Source organism: Petaurus breviceps, unplaced genomic scaffold (assembly GCF_028583685.1).
Source record: "Petaurus breviceps papuanus isolate PSGF00001 unplaced genomic scaffold, PetGlider_PUasm1.0 118, whole genome shotgun sequence".
Taxonomy (NCBI): domain Eukaryota; kingdom Metazoa; phylum Chordata; class Mammalia; order Diprotodontia; family Petauridae; genus Petaurus; species Petaurus breviceps.
Genome location: NW_027185616.1, coordinates 13502158 through 13520134, shown reverse-complemented (window position 1 = coordinate 13520134; position 17977 = coordinate 13502158). Strand labels below are relative to the sequence as shown.

The 17977-nt window shown below is 39.2% G+C and overlaps 1 protein-coding gene across 3 annotated transcripts in view; it reads left to right on the top strand.

Annotated features, from left to right (window-relative positions):
* Positions 1–17977, top strand: part of PDXDC1 (pyridoxal dependent decarboxylase domain containing 1) — a 58382-nt gene that overhangs the window by 16849 nt on the left and 23556 nt on the right. For all 3 annotated transcript variants that reach the window (XM_069086353.1, XM_069086364.1, XM_069086372.1), the window contains 7 exons: positions 2228–2301; positions 2778–2843; positions 7939–8019; positions 8914–9060; positions 9842–10031; positions 13251–13319; positions 15258–15336. In XM_069086353.1, coding sequence (XP_068942454.1) covers positions 2228–2301; positions 2778–2843; positions 7939–8019; positions 8914–9060; positions 9842–10031; positions 13251–13319; positions 15258–15336 — 706 coding nt within the window. The remainder of the gene's footprint in view (positions 1–2227; positions 2302–2777; positions 2844–7938; positions 8020–8913; positions 9061–9841; positions 10032–13250; positions 13320–15257; positions 15337–17977) is intronic.

The window sequence follows — 17977 nt, the reverse complement described above, 5'->3', positions numbered from 1 at the left end:
CTCTTCTAGGGTCTTTTTTGTTGAAGCTGGCCTCAAACCTCCTACAATACCTCCTCTCCCTTCTTACTTACGGACTTTGATTTATATTTCACTGAAAAAAAAAAATAAAGGCCCTTTGCCTTGTGCTCTTTCTTTTCCCCTTTCCCATCTCTTTACTCCAGTCTCTAAAGAAGAGGTGGCCATTCTTCTTGTCAAGGAGAATACCCTTTTCTATGTACCATGTATCCTATCCCTTCCCATATTCATTAACAGGTTGACTCATTCATCCCTCCCTTCATCTCCAGTCTCTTCCTATCTTTGGTTCCTTTCCTGCTGCCTAAAAACATGTCCCCAAGTCTCCTCCTTTAAAAAAAAAAACTAAAAAATCAAAATGTTACTGGATCTTCACATTCCCTAACTAGATGACATCAAATATTTCTCCTTTTTGAAAAAGATGTCTTTACTGGATGCCTTCATTTCTTCCCTCCTTGTTCTTTTTTAAACCTTCTGCATTCTGACTTCTGAACTTCTCGTTCAACTGAAGCAGTTCTCCCCAAAGTACCAGCAGTCTCTTAATTGTTAAATCTAATTGCTTTTTTTCATCTTTCTCCATATCTTTGCAGCTTTTGACATTGTGGACATCTTCCTCCCGGATCCTTTTTGTTCTGAGTTTTCACGATTCTGTTCATTTGTGTTGCTCTTCCTGCCTATTTGATTACTTATTCTCAGCCTCCTTTTGCTTGATTTTTATCCATGTTACTCCCACTGCCTGTGGCTCCACTTCAAGGCTCTGTCCAGGTCCTTTTTTATCTCTGTATTTTCCTGTATATTCTTTTGTGAGTTCATTTATTATCTCTATGCACACGATTCCCAAATCTGTATGTCCTACCCTGATTTCTCTCCTGACCTCCAGTCCCAAATCACTAAGGTTAGACTTAGACATTTCAAACTGGATGCCTATCAAGTAAGTTCAACATGTTCGGGACAGAATTTATTATCATCTAGTCCAATCCCATCCCTCTCTTGAACTTTTCTATTAGTGTTGAGGTTGCTACCATTCTTCTGCTTAACAAGATTCAAACTTTGGTGTTATCTTAAAGTCCTTACTCATCTCCACATATAAAGTCAGTTGCCAAATCTTGTCATTTTTCTCTTCACATCTGTTGTCCCCTTCTCTCCATATAATCATTACCATAGTTGATGGTGTAGGGAATAGTGTGTTGAGCCTGAAGTCAGGAAGACCTAATTTTAAATTTGGCCTTAGACATTTAAAGCTGTATGACCCTGGGCAAGTCACTTAACCTCTGTTGACCTCAATTTATTCAACTTTAAAATGGGGGTAATAATAGTACCCCCATCATCTCCCTGGATTACTGGAATAGCACCCTAACTGATCTGCCAGCTTCAGGTCTCTTTACCCCAACCTTTTCTCCACGCAGCTGCCAAATTGGTTTTCCAAAAGATCAGATCTGAAAATCTCACCCCTGACCCACCAAACTCCAGTGGACACGAGTATTCAGGAAGAGAAAATGGCTGACAGTATTAGAAACTGCTGGGAGGTTAAATAGTATGAAAGGCAAGGCCATTGGAGTTAGCAGTTAAGGGAACATCAGCAACTTTAAGAGGGCAGTTTTAATCAACTGGTAGATTTGGAAAACATATTGTTAAGGGTTAAAAAATCAAAACGGTACAGAAGTAGAATTTATAAGTTGTGAGAAAAGAACTCGAGGGCTTAAGGGCATGGTAGGGACATGTGAAATGGACTTATTGTTTTGTTTTGTTTTGTTCTTAAAGGATGAGTACAGTTTATTGTAGGGAATAGCGGGCCTCCAGGATCAAGATTGCTACCTCACGGTCAAATCAGCATCAGCTTTGTAGGGATTCAGTTAGAGATAAGATAGTGTTGGATGCAGGGAGACCAATTAAGAGTGTACTGGCAAACATGTACCCTATCCTTTATCCCAGATCACCAGATTTTTAAAAACATTTTTTAGTGCCTTACAAGGATGTTAATTGCATTTATGTTTTGTATGATAATATAAAAGTAGTATTTGTAAAGTAGTTGTCTTAATAGGGGCTTTTAAAAATAGCTCTTGGGTTAGGTAAAAAACATCTTTTTATGACTTGCAATACTTTATATAACTTATTTCCTAAAGTGTTTCTTTGACTTAAAGTAATTTACTGATTGAAATATCTTTCTAGAAGGTTAGAGGGTTATTTACATGCAGTTTATCTTTTTATATAATAGATGGTTGACCCTACACTAGCCGAAATGGGAAAAAACCTTAATGAAGCAATGAAGATGCTAGAGGACAATCAGAGGTAGGCACCTAGAACAATGTTAAGTCTTGGAAATCCATGAGACTTTCCTCCTCTTAGGCCTCTAATGGTATGAGGCATGTAATGCTTAGTTTTTCCATGTCAAAATTGCCTTTTGTACTGTGATTAAAGAATTTTGAACATATGTAATTTTGGTCATAAATTCAATTAGATTTATATCTTTTAAAAGTTTCATTTCCTCAGCATCTTTATTTGAATCTATAAACTCTTCTTCTTCTGTATTAATTTTTTGTGAGAAACCAGCAAAAACCACCCTCCTGTTAACTAAGCAAAATATCTTAATAGGCTTTCTTTAGAAAACCAAACTTTCTTAAAAAAAAAGAGGAAGGGGAAAATGTTTGATTTCTTCAAAGTTAGATTTGCTTTAGTAATTTGAACAGAAATCTCATAATATATGTACATAATTGTTTGCATAATTAAATGTTAACAGAAAGTGAAGTTAATTTTTTTTTAATTAGAAAAGCAGAGGAAGAGAATGAGAAGAAGTCTGCTCTAAGAGATATTCCAGGACCACTCCAGGGCAGGTAGGTAGCAATGTAGGTAGTCTCTATTTTGTTGGATAAGCTTTTTTAAAACCAAAATGTCGGGACAGCGAGGTGGTGCAGTGACGAGAGCACTGGCCCTGGAGTCAGGAGGACCCGAGTTCAAATCCGGCCTCAGACACTTGACACTTACTAGCTGTGTGACCTTGCAAGTCACTTAACCCCAATTGCCTTGGCTTCTCTCTTCTAAAAACAAAACCCCAAAATGTTCAAATCCGTGATGTAGTGTTTGGCACTTAACAAGACTCTAAAGGAAGTTGGAATCAAGGTGTGCCAGTCTCTTGATACTGAAGTGGTAATCCTGATCCTGGAAGGTCTCAGATTCCTCCGTACCTAGAGTGAGCTCATAACCTGTCCTTTAAAAGAACAGCCCAGCCACTTCATCTGACCTGCCGTCCTCTCCAGTATTCATCCTGTATTCTCCTTTTTGAAAGGAAACTTTCAGAAATTCCACTTCTGTGCCTTCTCCTGATTTCTCAGCCCTTAAAACTTTGTCTTCCAGCTGAGTAAGGCTTGTAAAGGCTATCGGTGATCTTTTAACTGCTATTTCTGATAGCTTTGACTTTTTATTCTGTTTTACTTCTTTGCAGCTTTTGATACTTGTCAGCCATCTCCTCTTCCTGAATACTTTTTCTTCCTTTGGCTTTCATTATCCTGATTAATTTTGGTTCTGCTTCCTCTCAGCTGAGAACTTTGTATCATCTCTCCTTTTTAAACATCACTTATATGCCATTATCACTCTCTGCTCCTTGACTTCTGCCTCACATGAAGAGGTGGTTCTTGTCTTTGCTAAGACAGACCCCTCTGCCTGTACATGCTATCCTGTTCCATCCCATTCCCACTTTTCTCACTAATCTTCCGTATCTCCCGGTTTTCTGGCTACTTCCCTGCTACCTCCTGACATTCCCATATTTATCCCATCACTCTGACTTGATCTGTCTACTCCTGCTGGGTATCATTATGTGTCTCTTTTTGTGGCTTAACTCCTTGATAAGACCATCTGTAATTGGTGACTCTGTATCTTTACTCCCACTCTCTTTTTAACTTCTGATAGACTGGCTTTCAGACATCATTCACCTGAAATTGCTTTCTCCATAGTTATCAGTGGTCTCTTAGTTGCCACATCTAATGGCCTCTCCTTAGTCCTCATCCTTTTTGCAGCCTTTGACATTGTCAGTCACCCTTCTCCTTGATACTCTTCTCTCTCAGGTTTCTGTGATACTTCTCTATCCTGGTTCTCCTGCATTTCTAGCCTTCTCTTTTTCTTATTTATCCATTTCCCACCCTAACTCTTCTCTGGTCATGCCCCAAGCTTCTGTCCTTTACCTTCTCTTCTCCTTCTGTACTATCTTGTGTGGTCTTCTCTTTTCCCTCTATATAGTTTTGCTTAGCAATCTCATCGGCTTTCATACATTTAATTATCATCTCTATGTTAATGCTTCTTAGATCCATTTATCCAGTCCTAACCTCTCTCTTGACCTCTAGTCTCACAACTTCAACTGCTTAATGGGCATCTCAAACTAGATGTCCTATAGACATCTTAAACTCACATTATCCAAAACTGAACTTATCTTTACCCTCAAACCTTTCCCTCTTCCTGACTTCCCTGTTAGGTCTTCCCCGTCACCCAGGCTTGCCCACGAGCGTCATCTTGGATTCCTCCTTCTCACCCTACTCCCCATATCCAGTTTGTTGATTTTACCTTCAGAACTTCTCTGACATAGGCCTCCTTCTGCCGGACTCAGCTGCCACCCTGATGCAGGGCTCTCGTGGCTTCCCAGCTGGACTATTGCAGTAGTGAATCTTGGGTGCATTCCCACTCAGCTCTCATAGTGATCTTCCAAAGGCTCAGACCAGATCATCTTTCACCCCCTTCTCCCCATTCAGTAAACTCCCTTGGCTCCCTTTTACTTCCAGTATCAACTATAACATCTTCTGTTTGCTTTTGAAAGTCCTTTATAACCTGACCCTCTCCTGCCTTGGCATCTTCTTGTCCTTCCTCCCCTCCACACACTCTGCTGTCTGATGACTTGGCCTTACTGTTCTTGCCCACAGCATTCCATCTCTCAAGTGTTTTCACTTGCTGTCCCCCATGTCTGAAACTTCTTTCCTCATCTCCTTCTTCTGGCTTCCTTTAAGTCCCAGCCAAAGTCCCCCCTTCTGCTAGAAGCCTTTCCCAAGATGCCTTGATACTAGGGCCTTCCCTCTGAAACTACCTCCAAGTTTCTGTTTGTGTCTAGTTTGTGATAGTCGTTTGCATGTTGTCTCCTCTATCAGACTGTGAGCTCCTTGGTATTCCCAGTATTTAACATACTGCCTGGCACATAGTGGATGCTTAGTAAATGCTGTTGACTTACTGATTTCACAGGATTCTGGATTGAGAGCTGGCAGGAACCTTGGGCCATCTAATACAACCCCTTAATTTTGCAAATGAGGAAGATTACACGATATATCCAGGATCTCACGGAGTAGGGATCACAGACGGGACGCCTGCCCATGTGCTTTGACTGTGTGGCCAGTGTGCTCTTTTGACTGTAGTGTGCTGTCCGTCTCCTCCCACTCTAAACTTAGGGGCTCCCCGATTCTCTGTCCTGGGTTCTTTACTCTGTTTTCTCTATATTCCCTTCCTTGGTTCAGTTGTTTATTGTGTCTCATATATTCAACCCTAATTTCTCTTGAGCTCCAGTCCAACATTGACTTAAACTCAGCATTTTTCAGATTCAACTCAACATCTGTCTCTAGCCTGTCCCTTCAGGGTTATTCATCTTATTCCCCATTACCCACTCAGTTCTAGCCATATTAGAAATTGGTTACCATACCATGCCCCATACACCTCTACTGTGGTTCAGTCTGTCCTCTTTTGGGGAATCTGCTCTCTTCTTACCTCCATCTCTTAAAATCCCTGCCTTCCTTCAAGACTTAACTCATAGGTCTTCTGATCTACTTCACATCCCCCCAAGACACTAGTTTTGTTTCCCTCCTCAGATTATCTTGTATCCCTTCCTCCTCCGATCCCCCAGAATGTAGGTTCATCAAGGTCCAAGACTATTTCTTTTTATTAATTTTTTTTAATTTTCTATCCTCCATCACCTAGCACATTGCCTTGCACACAATAAGTACTACATAATAATTTTTTATTGAATTGAGTGAAAAGCCAATACAACCTCATAAATCAAGTGTATTAAATGTATTTTTAACATGAAATGGCCATTGTTTACTTTGACTAAAATGTATATATTTACTTGATTGACTGAAAGGAAAGTTATTTTGAAAGATATTTTGGAGAATATGCTTTTTTCCCCTGAAATATAGCCAATGAAATTTCTGTAATAATTTTATTGGTAGAATAAAGTCTATATCCAAAATAAGCCTGTTGAGCTTTGGTGTTTGAGTTAGGAAAATAAAATGTAAATGACCCATATAACATAATTGCTCTATCACACAAGTTTTTAACCTATAATAATTATAATAATAGCTAACATAGCACTCTCACTGTGTGCCAGGCACTGTGCTAAGCGCTTTACAATTATTATCTCATTTGATCCTCAACAATGATGGGAGGTAGGTGCTGTTATTATTCCCATTTTATAGACAAGGAAACTGAGGTGTAAATAGAGGTCAAGTTACTTGCCTAGTTTGGCATAACTAGTACGTGTCTGAGGCTGGTTTCAGAATTCAGGTCTTCTTGCCTCCAGGCCTGCATTCCGTCCTCTGTGCCACCTCGCTGCTCTTAAAAACCTTTACCAAAAGACAAATCATTAAAGCAACTTCATGGCTCACTGGTGAGAAAAGCCGGCTTAAGAACATCTTAAGAACAAGCCCCTCCTGCCCCAAGACAGGTTGCTTATGCTAAGCCTAACTTTATTTTTCTTTTATAACCAGGAATTTGCTAATGGGGAGGTAAATAGTACAACTAACTCCCTTAAAGAGTACTTTGATCCAAATATAAAAGTATGTAAGATACAGAGGAAGGGGACAGTGTGTGTATGTGTGTGTGTCCATAGAATATACTATATAGCATATATTATACTGTGTGTGTGTGTGTGTGTATAAATGAGCAAGTTAGGCTAACAAATTAAATTATAAAACAAACCCAGTAGTAGTAACTTTGATGTTTTATTTCCTGTATCAAACTCAGTACACGACAGGTTGGTGGAAAGCAACTCAATTGAGAAACAACTCTAACGACCTCCTCTATTCTAGACTTATTATTAGAGGGAAAAAAAGGTTGGAAGTTTGTGTGGGTCTGATTCCTGGAGAAGATGTTACCCAGAGTTTTGAAAAGAACCTGGTGCTCTGAGTGAGGCAGGATGATGTGTATGGAAGCACTTGTCAAACAAGCGTTTGTGCTTAGTCAGCCATTACCTTGTGTCTCATAGAGGAAATGTTCGGGAAGTTTATTGAAAGAAACTTTTAATTGCCCATGTTATCATCATAGTTGAGAAATCACGTATTTTTATTTATTATATACTTTGAAGTGACCTTGCTGACACTTCTCTTAAGTGTTTGCCTTGTGATCACATCCTCAGTGGGAGCAAAAGCCATTTAGCCGTACTCCAGGCAGATCTTCCCGTTCCACAACTAAAATAAAAAGGAGAGAAGGGTTCCTCTCTGGGAGGTGAAAGATGGCTATAAACCAAATATGAATGACGCTTTTCTAGAAGGGCCAGTTGTATCTTTTCAGCAAAATTTTGTTTATTAGTATTTATAGCATACAAGTCTACGAAATTATATAAAATTGATTCTGTCCTTTACGATAGCGTGCAGCTGAATAGCATATGTCTGTAAAAACGCTTGATTCAGTAAGATGCTGGCATACATTAAAAAAAAAAAAAACAGTTAAAAAAATACCACTTAGCTAGGAGATTAACTGCTTTAGTTAGCTAACTTCCAGAGTCAACTCACCTTACAATTTCCTGTTTGTTTTTTAAAAATGTGTATTGTGTCTAAACAGAATATATTCTTTCTTCTGCAGCTACATTGTTAAAAATATTATTACATTAATTTTGGAGGCTAGTGGCAGGGGTGAGGAGGGAAGAGGTTTTTTCCCATCGATCTTCTGTTTCTTTTTCTCTAGTGGGCAAGACATGGTGAGCATTCTCCAGTTGGTTCAGAACCTCATGCATGGAGATGAAGATGAGGAACCCCAATGTGCCCGGTAATGATTAACTAGTACATTTACTGTCTTCTTAACTTCAGCGATTGTTGGATTTTGGGGTGTTTGGAAAGTTATAAGTTAATTGATTCCTTGCAATACAATACAAGAATTTGAAAATCCCACTTTTTCTTTTCAAACTGACATTTAGATGGTTTAACTGTAGTTTTTATAAATACTTAAGACAGCATTATAAAAGCTAATTGTAAAAAAGTAAAAGCTAATCATTAAATTTGGTAATTTTCATAATTTGATATCTTAGACTGGTAAATTGGATTCACAGCACAGCTGATACTTTGATTTTGACTGACTTTGTGATTGCTACTCTGAATTCCTGAGTGTCCATCTGCATTGTCTGTGGTCTATTTTTGTTTTTAATGAAGTTATAATTTTCCTGTCCTTATTATTTAATTATGAAATTATTGAAAATTATGATATAGTTATTTGCAACAGGGAATTCTTCCTGACCCACTAATTCAGCTTTTTTCATTTGATTTCACAGAATTATGTTGTCAAACATTCCACAGTTTTAGTTATGTCAATATTTTCCGGTTTTTAAATTGAAAAAACAAACTCTATTCTTCAGTTCCATATATATGTAGTAGGAACTTCATAAGTGTTCAGTTAATGAATAAAAATAAGATTATTTTAATAATGTTTGAGTAAAAAAAGATACAAAATGTAATATTGATTGGACAACATAATTTTTCAGTATTCTCTAAAGCTCTTTTCCACAGTATATCTATATCCCATCATATACTGCTTAGTTTCTTACTTTTTTGCTCCGTATTGCATGAGACAGATTTAACCTCTGATCCAGAAGTATTTTTGGAGAATTGTGTGTCAGATTTGGGATCCTAATAAATGTGTTTCAATTTCATATTTCCTATTTAATAGACTGCAAAATGTTGGAGAACAAGGCCATATGGCTTTGTTGGGACACAGTCTGGCAGCATATATTTCAGTACTGGATAAAGAGAAGCTGAGAAAACTTACAACTAGAATACTTTCAGATACCACATTATGGCTTTGCAGACTTTTCAGGTAAGGACAGATTAAACTGTTGTGCAAATCAGTGCATTTAAAAGGAAGAAATAATAATGATCTAGATTCTAACACAGGTTTTACTTTACAAGTAAGCATAGAATCGTATGAAATTACAACTTATTTTACTATGTGGTGGTGATTTTGATAAGGAATTTACAGTTGCTATAGGAAAGAGTTACATGGCCAGTTGAAATAGAGTAGTTTGTAATTTATGATTTGTCCTGGAAAAAAGTCAGCTTGACTTGTTACCAAACTTTTTTTTAAACATGGAGAATCCCTTTTTGTTTTAAATAGCACTTCTCACATCTTTGTGAAATACTGCTTTCTTTCTTGAGAAGGTTGAAAAAAATAAGACTTAGGAAAGATTGAACCTGACATAGAAAGCAGCCATTCCATTTGACAGTTTAGTACTTCTTGAGATGTCCTGTTAGTGAAATTATCTGGTTTGTACATAGGAGAGCTACGGTTCAGTTATCTGGACCTCTCTCCTTCTGTAGAGTAGGGCAAACCTACTAAAGGATTTTAGGTGGCCCATGAAAAATGTAGAGAATGTAAAACAGACCATCACAATATTGGCCTGCAGACTGATGTGGTGGGCTGCAAGTGGCCCTTGGGCCTTATATTGTGCAGGCCTAGAATAAAGGGTGGGGACGGGGAATCATTCTCTTCAAACTTTTACGTACCTGTTTGATGCAGGAATTTCTATTACTATAGCCTTAAGGGGAAATGGCTGAATTAAGATAAAAGGTGAGAAATGTCTGGGATCATTTTCTTACAGGTATGAAAATGGCTCTGCCTATTACCATGAAGATGACCGTGAGGGCCTCTTAAAGGTCTGTAGGCTTGTTATTCATACGCGCTATGAAGACTACACAGTGGAAGGATTCAATGTGTTATATAATAGACAGCCTGTTATATATATTAGTGCTGCATGTAGACCTGGCCTGGGCCAATTCCTTTGTAATCAGGTAAGATGGATTAAGATTGAAATTTTAGGTAGATGCAAATATTATTTTCTGTGCTGGAGCTTGCAAAAATTGCTATGAGTATAGGGCTATTTTGGTTCATTTGGGAAAGACTGGCTTAGTTTTAGCCTTCAAGAAGAAAATTCACTTCAAAAAACAAATCTCACAGAGTTGTGTGGTAGATAAAGTGTGGGGAAAATAGTGAACCTTAAAATGCCATGTAAATATGAGCTACTGTTAGCAGTAAGTACTATTATTGTAACAGTCACTACTGCCACTGCTACTTTTTGCCAGATTCTGGGGTTTATATAAGGCATGACCCTGTCTTCATAGAACTTAGTTTAGTAAGGGAATCTGACAGAAACACAGGCTGTTAAGTGATCAGTCATATTATAGTTAGTACATATGAAATGCAAGCAGAGGGCTATGTGAGATCCAAGATGAGAAGAGGCCTTTCCAGGTAGAGAGCTTAAGGAAGGCTTCATAGAGGAGGTAGTATTTGAGTTAGGCTTTAAAATGTAGGTGAAGTTGGGAGTAAGACATTTCAGGCATAGGGAGTACTGGACAAAGCTACGGAAAGTTTAAGGTTTGTAAAGTGAGTAGTCAGATTGGTTTGATAAGAGGGAAGAATGTGAAAGGGGAGAGTGTAAAAGAAATACAGAAAAATAGGTTTGTACCAGGTTGTAGAAGATCTCAGATGCCAGGTTAAGTAATTCTGAGTCATGTGATATTTCAGATTTTTGAGCAGAGGAATAAGATGACTAGATTTATGCATAGTCAATATGTCTGGCATTGGTGTTAGAAGACCATTTATTCCAGGCAGTGATAGTGAAGGCCTATAAGAAGATGGCGGCATTGTGAATGGAGAGGAGCTTACACATGTGAAAATGGTCCTGGAGGTAGAAACAACAGGACTTGGTAACTGATTGGATACTAGAGGAGAGGATAGAGAGAAGAGAGAAGATCACCATGGTAAATGGTAGTAGCAGCATCACTGATGGAAATAAGAAAGGCAGAAGAAGATGTTGGGGGAAAGAGAAGTTCATTTTATCACGTGCTGAGTTTGAGGTGCCGGTGGAGCAATGAGGTGACTTGTAAAAATTTGGGGATGTAGGAATGAAGATCTAGAGAAATACTAAATCTGGAGGTAAAGAGTTGTGGGGGTTCCTTACATAGAAGTGATAGTTGAAGCAATGCGAGGGCATAAGGTTGCATAGAATGAGTTGCATAGATAGAAGAAAGGAAAGGGCCTTGGAAAATCCAGCTTATTGAATTAGGAAGAAGAGCCAGAGAAGGAGTGAGTAAAGGGAAGGGAGACTGGATTGGCAATGGTCAGGGGGGATGAGAGGCGGAGGAGAGCCGAAGAGCTTAGCAAATGAAGACGTCATTGGTTAGTTTTTTATAGACAGATGACTTTCTTTTTTCTTTTTCATGTCAGTGTATCGGTCCCTTACACGTCCCCTCCAAATCCCAATTTTGACTGTCTTATTTCTTGTTTTCCTTGCCATCTGTGTGGCATGTTTTTCTAAAAAGTTTGACTTTGGAGGCAAGGAGAGAGATAGGAGTAACAAGGCCAAAGGGTCAAGGGAAGACTGTTCTTTTAGGATTACAGAAAACTGACCATATTTATAAGCAAATGGAGATGAGCCATCAGAGACTGGCGGACTTCAGATTGATGATTGTGAGGGAGAAGCTGGAGGCAGGATCTGAAGATTCAGGAGGTAGGATCAAGTGCATCAGTAGAAGGATTTAACTTCAGCACAGACGAGGGACACGTCTTCTCTGAGACATGAGGAACGGAGAAGTGAATGATGATGATGACAGTGGAAAGCTGTGAGCGGTGAAGGGAGATCATGTTAGAAATCCTCAGTCTTCTCAGTGAAGGGAGGCCAGGTCAGCAGCTCGAAGTGTGGGGAAGGAAGGTGGTTAAACCTTGAAACAGTCTCAGTAGGCAGTGAAATAGATGGTCAGTAAGAGTAGAATAGAAGGGCTCTTAAGCACTGTTGAATACCTAGATAAAGTTAAATGTCATCTTTATTCCAAGTAAAATCAGTCTTGATTTTTCTGATTTTGTCCAGTGACAATTAACAAATAGCAGCAGAGAATGAGGTGGTGGGAGTTACATTTATGACTGAACATTACTAGAGTGGAGCCCTGATTTTTTTGTTTTTGTGTTTGTTTTTTGGAGGGCAGTTGGGGTTAAGTAATTTGCCCAAGGTTACACGGCTAGTTTTTTGGGTTTTTTTTGGTGGGTGTTAAGTGTGTGAGGCCAGAACCAAACTTGGGTCCTCCTGACTCCGGGGCTGGCACTTTACTTACTGCGCCACCTAGCCGCCCATGGAGTCCTGTTTTTTAGAGTGGTTGCAGACTGTATGTAGATGGAGTCTAAGCTGGTTATGCTGTCCAGTATGGCCTGGATTATAGAACAGACAATCCACCAGAGTCATGATGAGAACAGAGAGCAGGTTCGGCAGGAGAAAGGTGGAGGATAGGAAGGTGTTTACGGTAAGATAATAAAAATTTTAGTTTGCTGTCTTTAAGGCAGACCGTTTACAAGAGATGATCCAGTTCTAAAGTGTAACTGCTCCTGTGTGTGACTGAAGTGAATTGTTCGGAAGGAGGAGCATAGTTATGAAGTTAGATAATTGTAAGATCAAAATGTTAAAGGGGACATCAAAGTTAGTATTGAAACTTTTGAGAATGCTGACAGGGTTTTTGATAGGAAGGGATGCTAGATGCCCCCATCTAAGGAGGTACAAGTATATCTGTTAATCTCAATCTGTATTTATTACTGCTTCTTTGAATACAGTGACAAAAGGGGGCTGTTGACTTGGTGTTGATTCACCAGTGATGGTCAGGAGGAGTGGCAAGAATCAAAAATTATCCCAAGAAAAATTGCTCACGGATAATTATTTTCTTTGTGAAACTTTTCATTGTATTCTCTAAATAATCGTGCAGATCTTTAGAAGTTCTTTGGTTATCTTAGCTTGCGGGACTGAGAGCCTATGTCTTCTTAATCTGAGAGGTTTTTCTCTCTTTTTACTTGAGGCAAAGGGAAAGGATTGTTTAGGGCTCCTCACGAGTGTAGAACTTTTCACATGGGAATTGTGATTTTTCTCAGAGCTCTAATCACTGTGTGCTCTATTTGATGGTCTCTTGAGGAAGTGATAACATGGACATTTCTGATTCAGAGTTACTTAACTAAAAGCTTTATTTCTGCAGCTTGGCTTACCTTTATCCTGCTTATGTCGTGTACCCTGTAATACTATGTTTGGATCCCAACATCAGATGGTAAGTTTAAATAGTCTTTAGTCAGTTAATTTTGAAGAATAGTAATGAATCTTTTGAAACTATTGGTCTACGTGATAGTTTTTTCACTAGGTTTTCATACTTTTTTGGCTTATTGACTATGATTTTTTTTAATATATTAATTTCTTTATTCACACCTGAAAAACTTAACATGTGGATGGCTAAGGCTTCCTTCTCTGCATGTGTATGTTCATGAATTTGGTATGAATTAGCTTAGGAGCACATGATTCCTAAGAAATCCTGACTTTTCTTTTTGGAGGGAGGAAGGCTGGGCAATTAGGGTTAAGTGACTTGCCCAAGGTCACACAGCTCGTAAGTGTTAAGTGTCTGAGGCAGGATTTGAACTCAGGTCCTCCTGACTCCAGGGTCGGTGCTCTCTTCACTGCTACCTAGCCACCCCATGACTTTTTCTTTTTAACCACTAAGATTCCTACTTTATTGGAATGTGGGAGACCAAATTGGTATGAGCATCTCCTTCAAGAAATCTGTGCTGTTTAAAAAAAAAAAGTTATCAAATTCTTATTAATACAGTGATTCAAACTATTTGAAGAACCTAATGAAGATACATGCCACCCACCTCCAAACATTGAGGCAATGGATGGAGGATATGCAATGAGACATAAATTTTTAGACATGGTGGTTTGGGGAATTTATTTTGCTTGACTGTGCATATTTGTTACCATGGTTTTGTTTTTCTTTTTTTTTTTTTCATGGGTGGAGGGTAGGAGGAGATGGGACAGAAATAAATACTTGAAATAATGTTTAAAATAATAAAATTATCAGTGAGGTAGGCATAATGAAAAAGTTCTTAGTTCTGATCTTAGAAACGTTCTCCTGTTTCTTAGAAGTGAATTCTAAAGCTCTAGACATTTGCCAACAACTTTGTTAGAACAGACTTTTAAAAGACAATTTTACTAGTTATCTCAATGAGTATCTCAATCAATGAGTAATCTCAAAGAAATTATTCTGACTACACTCCTTGGAGAATTATTCCCTTGTAGCTGTGTTTTCTATTGTAAGAGGTGATGTTATGGTATCTTGTTTTGCTCCCACAAAAGTTATTGGGAGAGAATCAGTAGCTTTTTTATCTTCTTTTACTAAGTCTTTGGCCTTCTTGGAAGATGACTGTGGCCAGAGGGAACTAGAAAGGTGTGGGTGTAGCGGACAGCTCAGTCAGGTCTCAAGTATCCTCACTGTCACGCCCATGTAATCTGCATATATGGAGGGAATGTAGGGAAATAAACTGAGGAATTTGACCAACCCTAAGTCTACCAGGTAGAACAGAACTATAGAACCTCAGCCTAGCCTCTGCATTGGGGTGGGTGTGTTCTTAGTGAGCACTACATCCTTGCTGGCATCTCCATAAACCTCTGCCCATTCTGTTTCTGAGTTCTTTCAGTGAGAAGGGGTTTCCCATTTTAAGGGGTATATCTTGTGGATCCAGGCTAACTCCCTGACCTTGCTTGGGAAGTCCTATGATCCCCACAAGTGTGTTTGTCACTTATATTTATCTAGTATCTAGTATTTCTCCATTATTCAGCATCTTCCAGGAAAAAAAAAAAAAACTTGTTTCTATGTTAATTCTCTGATTTCCAAAAAAAATATGGTAATCTTATGGCAGAAACATTAAGAATTTAGTAATGGTATCAGTTTTTTTTTTTTTTAAGCAATCGGGGTTAAGTAACTTGCTCAAGGTTACACGGCCAGTTATTTCTGGGTGGGTGCTGAGTATCTGAGCCTGGATTTGATACCCAGGTCATCCCGACACTGGAGCCGGTGCTCTTACTTGCTGTGCTACCTGGCCACCCCATGGTATCAGTTTTAAGAATACTATCTGTCACTTTTAGAATCTGTAGTTTTCTAATTCTATAACATTTTTGTTCTCTGCCTCATTTTTGGTTCGGGGTTTTTTTTTGACAGGATGTTGCTTTGTTGGACAGATTGATTAAAGATGATACGGAGAGTGAAAAACTGCCCCTGTTGCTTGTTGCAAATGCTGGTAGGTATTTTGAACTCCATTTTGGAGTTTGAAGCTTCCATTTTGGATATGAATAAATAAATGTTGCAGATTTGCAGGTATTGAATAACTAGTATTTATCTATACAAATACTAAATAAATAAGTGTTTTTAAAATTAAATTTTATGTTTATTTTTAGTTTACATCATTTATTTTCACAAGATTTTGACTTACAAATTTTCTCCCTGTCTTTCCCCTACCCCCCACCCCAAAATAGTGATCACACTGTATACCCCCTCCCCCAATCTGCTCTCTCCTATAACCTCCCCCATCCTCCCTCTGACTTTCTAGTAGATGGATCTCCATACCCCAGTGCCTGTGTATCTTATTTCCCAGTTGCATCTAAAAAAATAATAATACATATTTTTTAAACATTTGATTTTAAAACTTTGAATTCCAGATTCTTCCCCTTCCTCCCTCATCACATGCCCTTACTGGGAAGATAAGCAGTTCAGTATAGGTTGTACATGTGCAGCTACGCAGAGATATATTGTGAAAGACTGACTGTATTTCCCTGCTTGATCATGTTGCCACTCAGTTACTTGGCTTTTGAGCTTTTTGCCACAGTAGAACTCTGCTTCCAGACGGGGGGAGCTTTGTCCCAGATTGCTGGGGTTTTCTCAAGCGCAGGAGCTCTTAGGAGGGCGCTGTCTCTACAGCCCTCCCATGCTCTGGCTCACTGGTCACACACCTCAGGACCACCACCCAAGACTGCGATCCTCTGAATGGTTGCTTTGGCCTCCCTGCAATCTGCAGGCCCGGAGCTCTGAAGCAGCCACATGGAGGCGGCTGCTGCTTTTCGCTCAGGGGCAGAAGCCAGACCATGCCTCGGTCCCCTCCAGTTCAACAGAGTTCTACACTGACCTTTTACTTTGTCCTTGGCATTTATGGGTTGATATTTCTGGAAACCACCACAGCTGCTGGTGATCCACTGTCTGGAAGTCCGCTCCAGCCGCTGCTGGTCAGGGCCGCCAGCTCACGTGGGGCTGGGCTCTGCTCCCAGTGTGCTATGATGGACCCTTCCTGCTGGCTTGTCGGGTTTCCTTCAGCAGATGTGTTTCTCTCTGTCACTTTCTGGGTGCTGTAGCTCTGAAATTGTTTAGAGTCATATTTTATAGGTATTTGAGGTGGTTATTGGGGGAGCTCACAGAGTTTTCCTGCTTCTACGCTGCCATCTTGGCTCCAGCCTCCCCTCATAAATAAATGTTTTAAGGTTTTCAAAGCAGTTTAAAAATATTTCATTTTACTGTCACAATGACCCTGAGATACAGGTGCTACTGTTATCCCTATTTAGAGACACAAACTGAGGCAGATAGAGGTTAAGCAACCTTCCCGGGGCCACACAGCAAGTAATGTCTGAGGCTGGGTTTGGATTTAGGTCTTCCTGACTTCCCTAATGCTTTATCCATTACATGTCCCAGCTATCTTGAAAAACATGACATATTAACTGTATCTGATGAGTCTTGTCTACATTAGAATTTCAATGAGAAAAAGAATGTTTAAGTTAGGTTATTTGAACATATTTATTAAAGGATTTGGGGGATAACAAATTCTCCTAAATTTGGACTCCAAATTTAGATTCACAGAAAAAATAAGAATAGTTTATACTCACAAGTATTTAGACTTCCATTAGAAATATGTGCAAATTCGCATATAATAAGTATACTAGAGATACAAAGTACTTCTTAGGAGCAAGAGATTACTTGCATATTGGGATACAATACAGGCTTTATAGAAGAGTGGTATTTGCAATTTAACATTGAAGGATGGTTTTCAGCAAGCAGAAGTTGATTTGATGAAGACAAGGAGTCCATTCAGTATACAGCCAGTTCTCATTTAAACCAAGCAGACTGGTTTGCAGACTTCCCTTCCCCTCATAGAGCCCTGCATGGCCTCTTCAGAGGGTCTTCTGTGTATAACTTATATTATAACTTAAAATCGTCCCCCTCCCCTCCACGTTCTGTGAGCCAGTTCTGATGCTAGGGTTTTGGTGTTTAAATCCCCACCCCCATCTCCCTACTATCCAGTTAGAGTCAAATTTGCATAATGTGAATTTACATAAAGCCAGAATTGTATATATAAGGACATTTTTTGTTTTTTTGGGAGGGGACAAGGCAGGGCAGTTGGGGTTAAGTGACTTGCCCAAGATCACACAGCTAGTGTTAAGTGTTTGAGGCTGAAATTCAACTGAGGTCCTCCTGACTCCAGGTCCAGTGCTCTATTTGCTTCTCCACCTAGCTGCCCTGCGTAAGGGCATTTAAGGAAAGGCACAAAGGTGAGATATATTTGAGAACCCACAGACAGTCTAGTTTGACTGGAACATAGAGTCCATGAAGGAATGGAGTGTGAGAGAGAGCTACAGTAACAAATTAGAGCTCAATTTTGGAGATCCTTGAGTGCCAAGCTAAGAAATTTGGACTCTACTAGTCCAGTGAATATTAGCTCTTCGAAGACAGGACTATTTCATTTTTGTCTTTGTATAAAACTGGTGCTAATCACAGTGCTTTCTATGTAATAGGTACTTAATAAGTGCTTAAGTTGAGTCCAAATGGCATTGGGAAGCCACTAACCAACCTGGAGTAATGCATAAGATAGATTGGCAGGAAGGGATAATGGGTAGGAA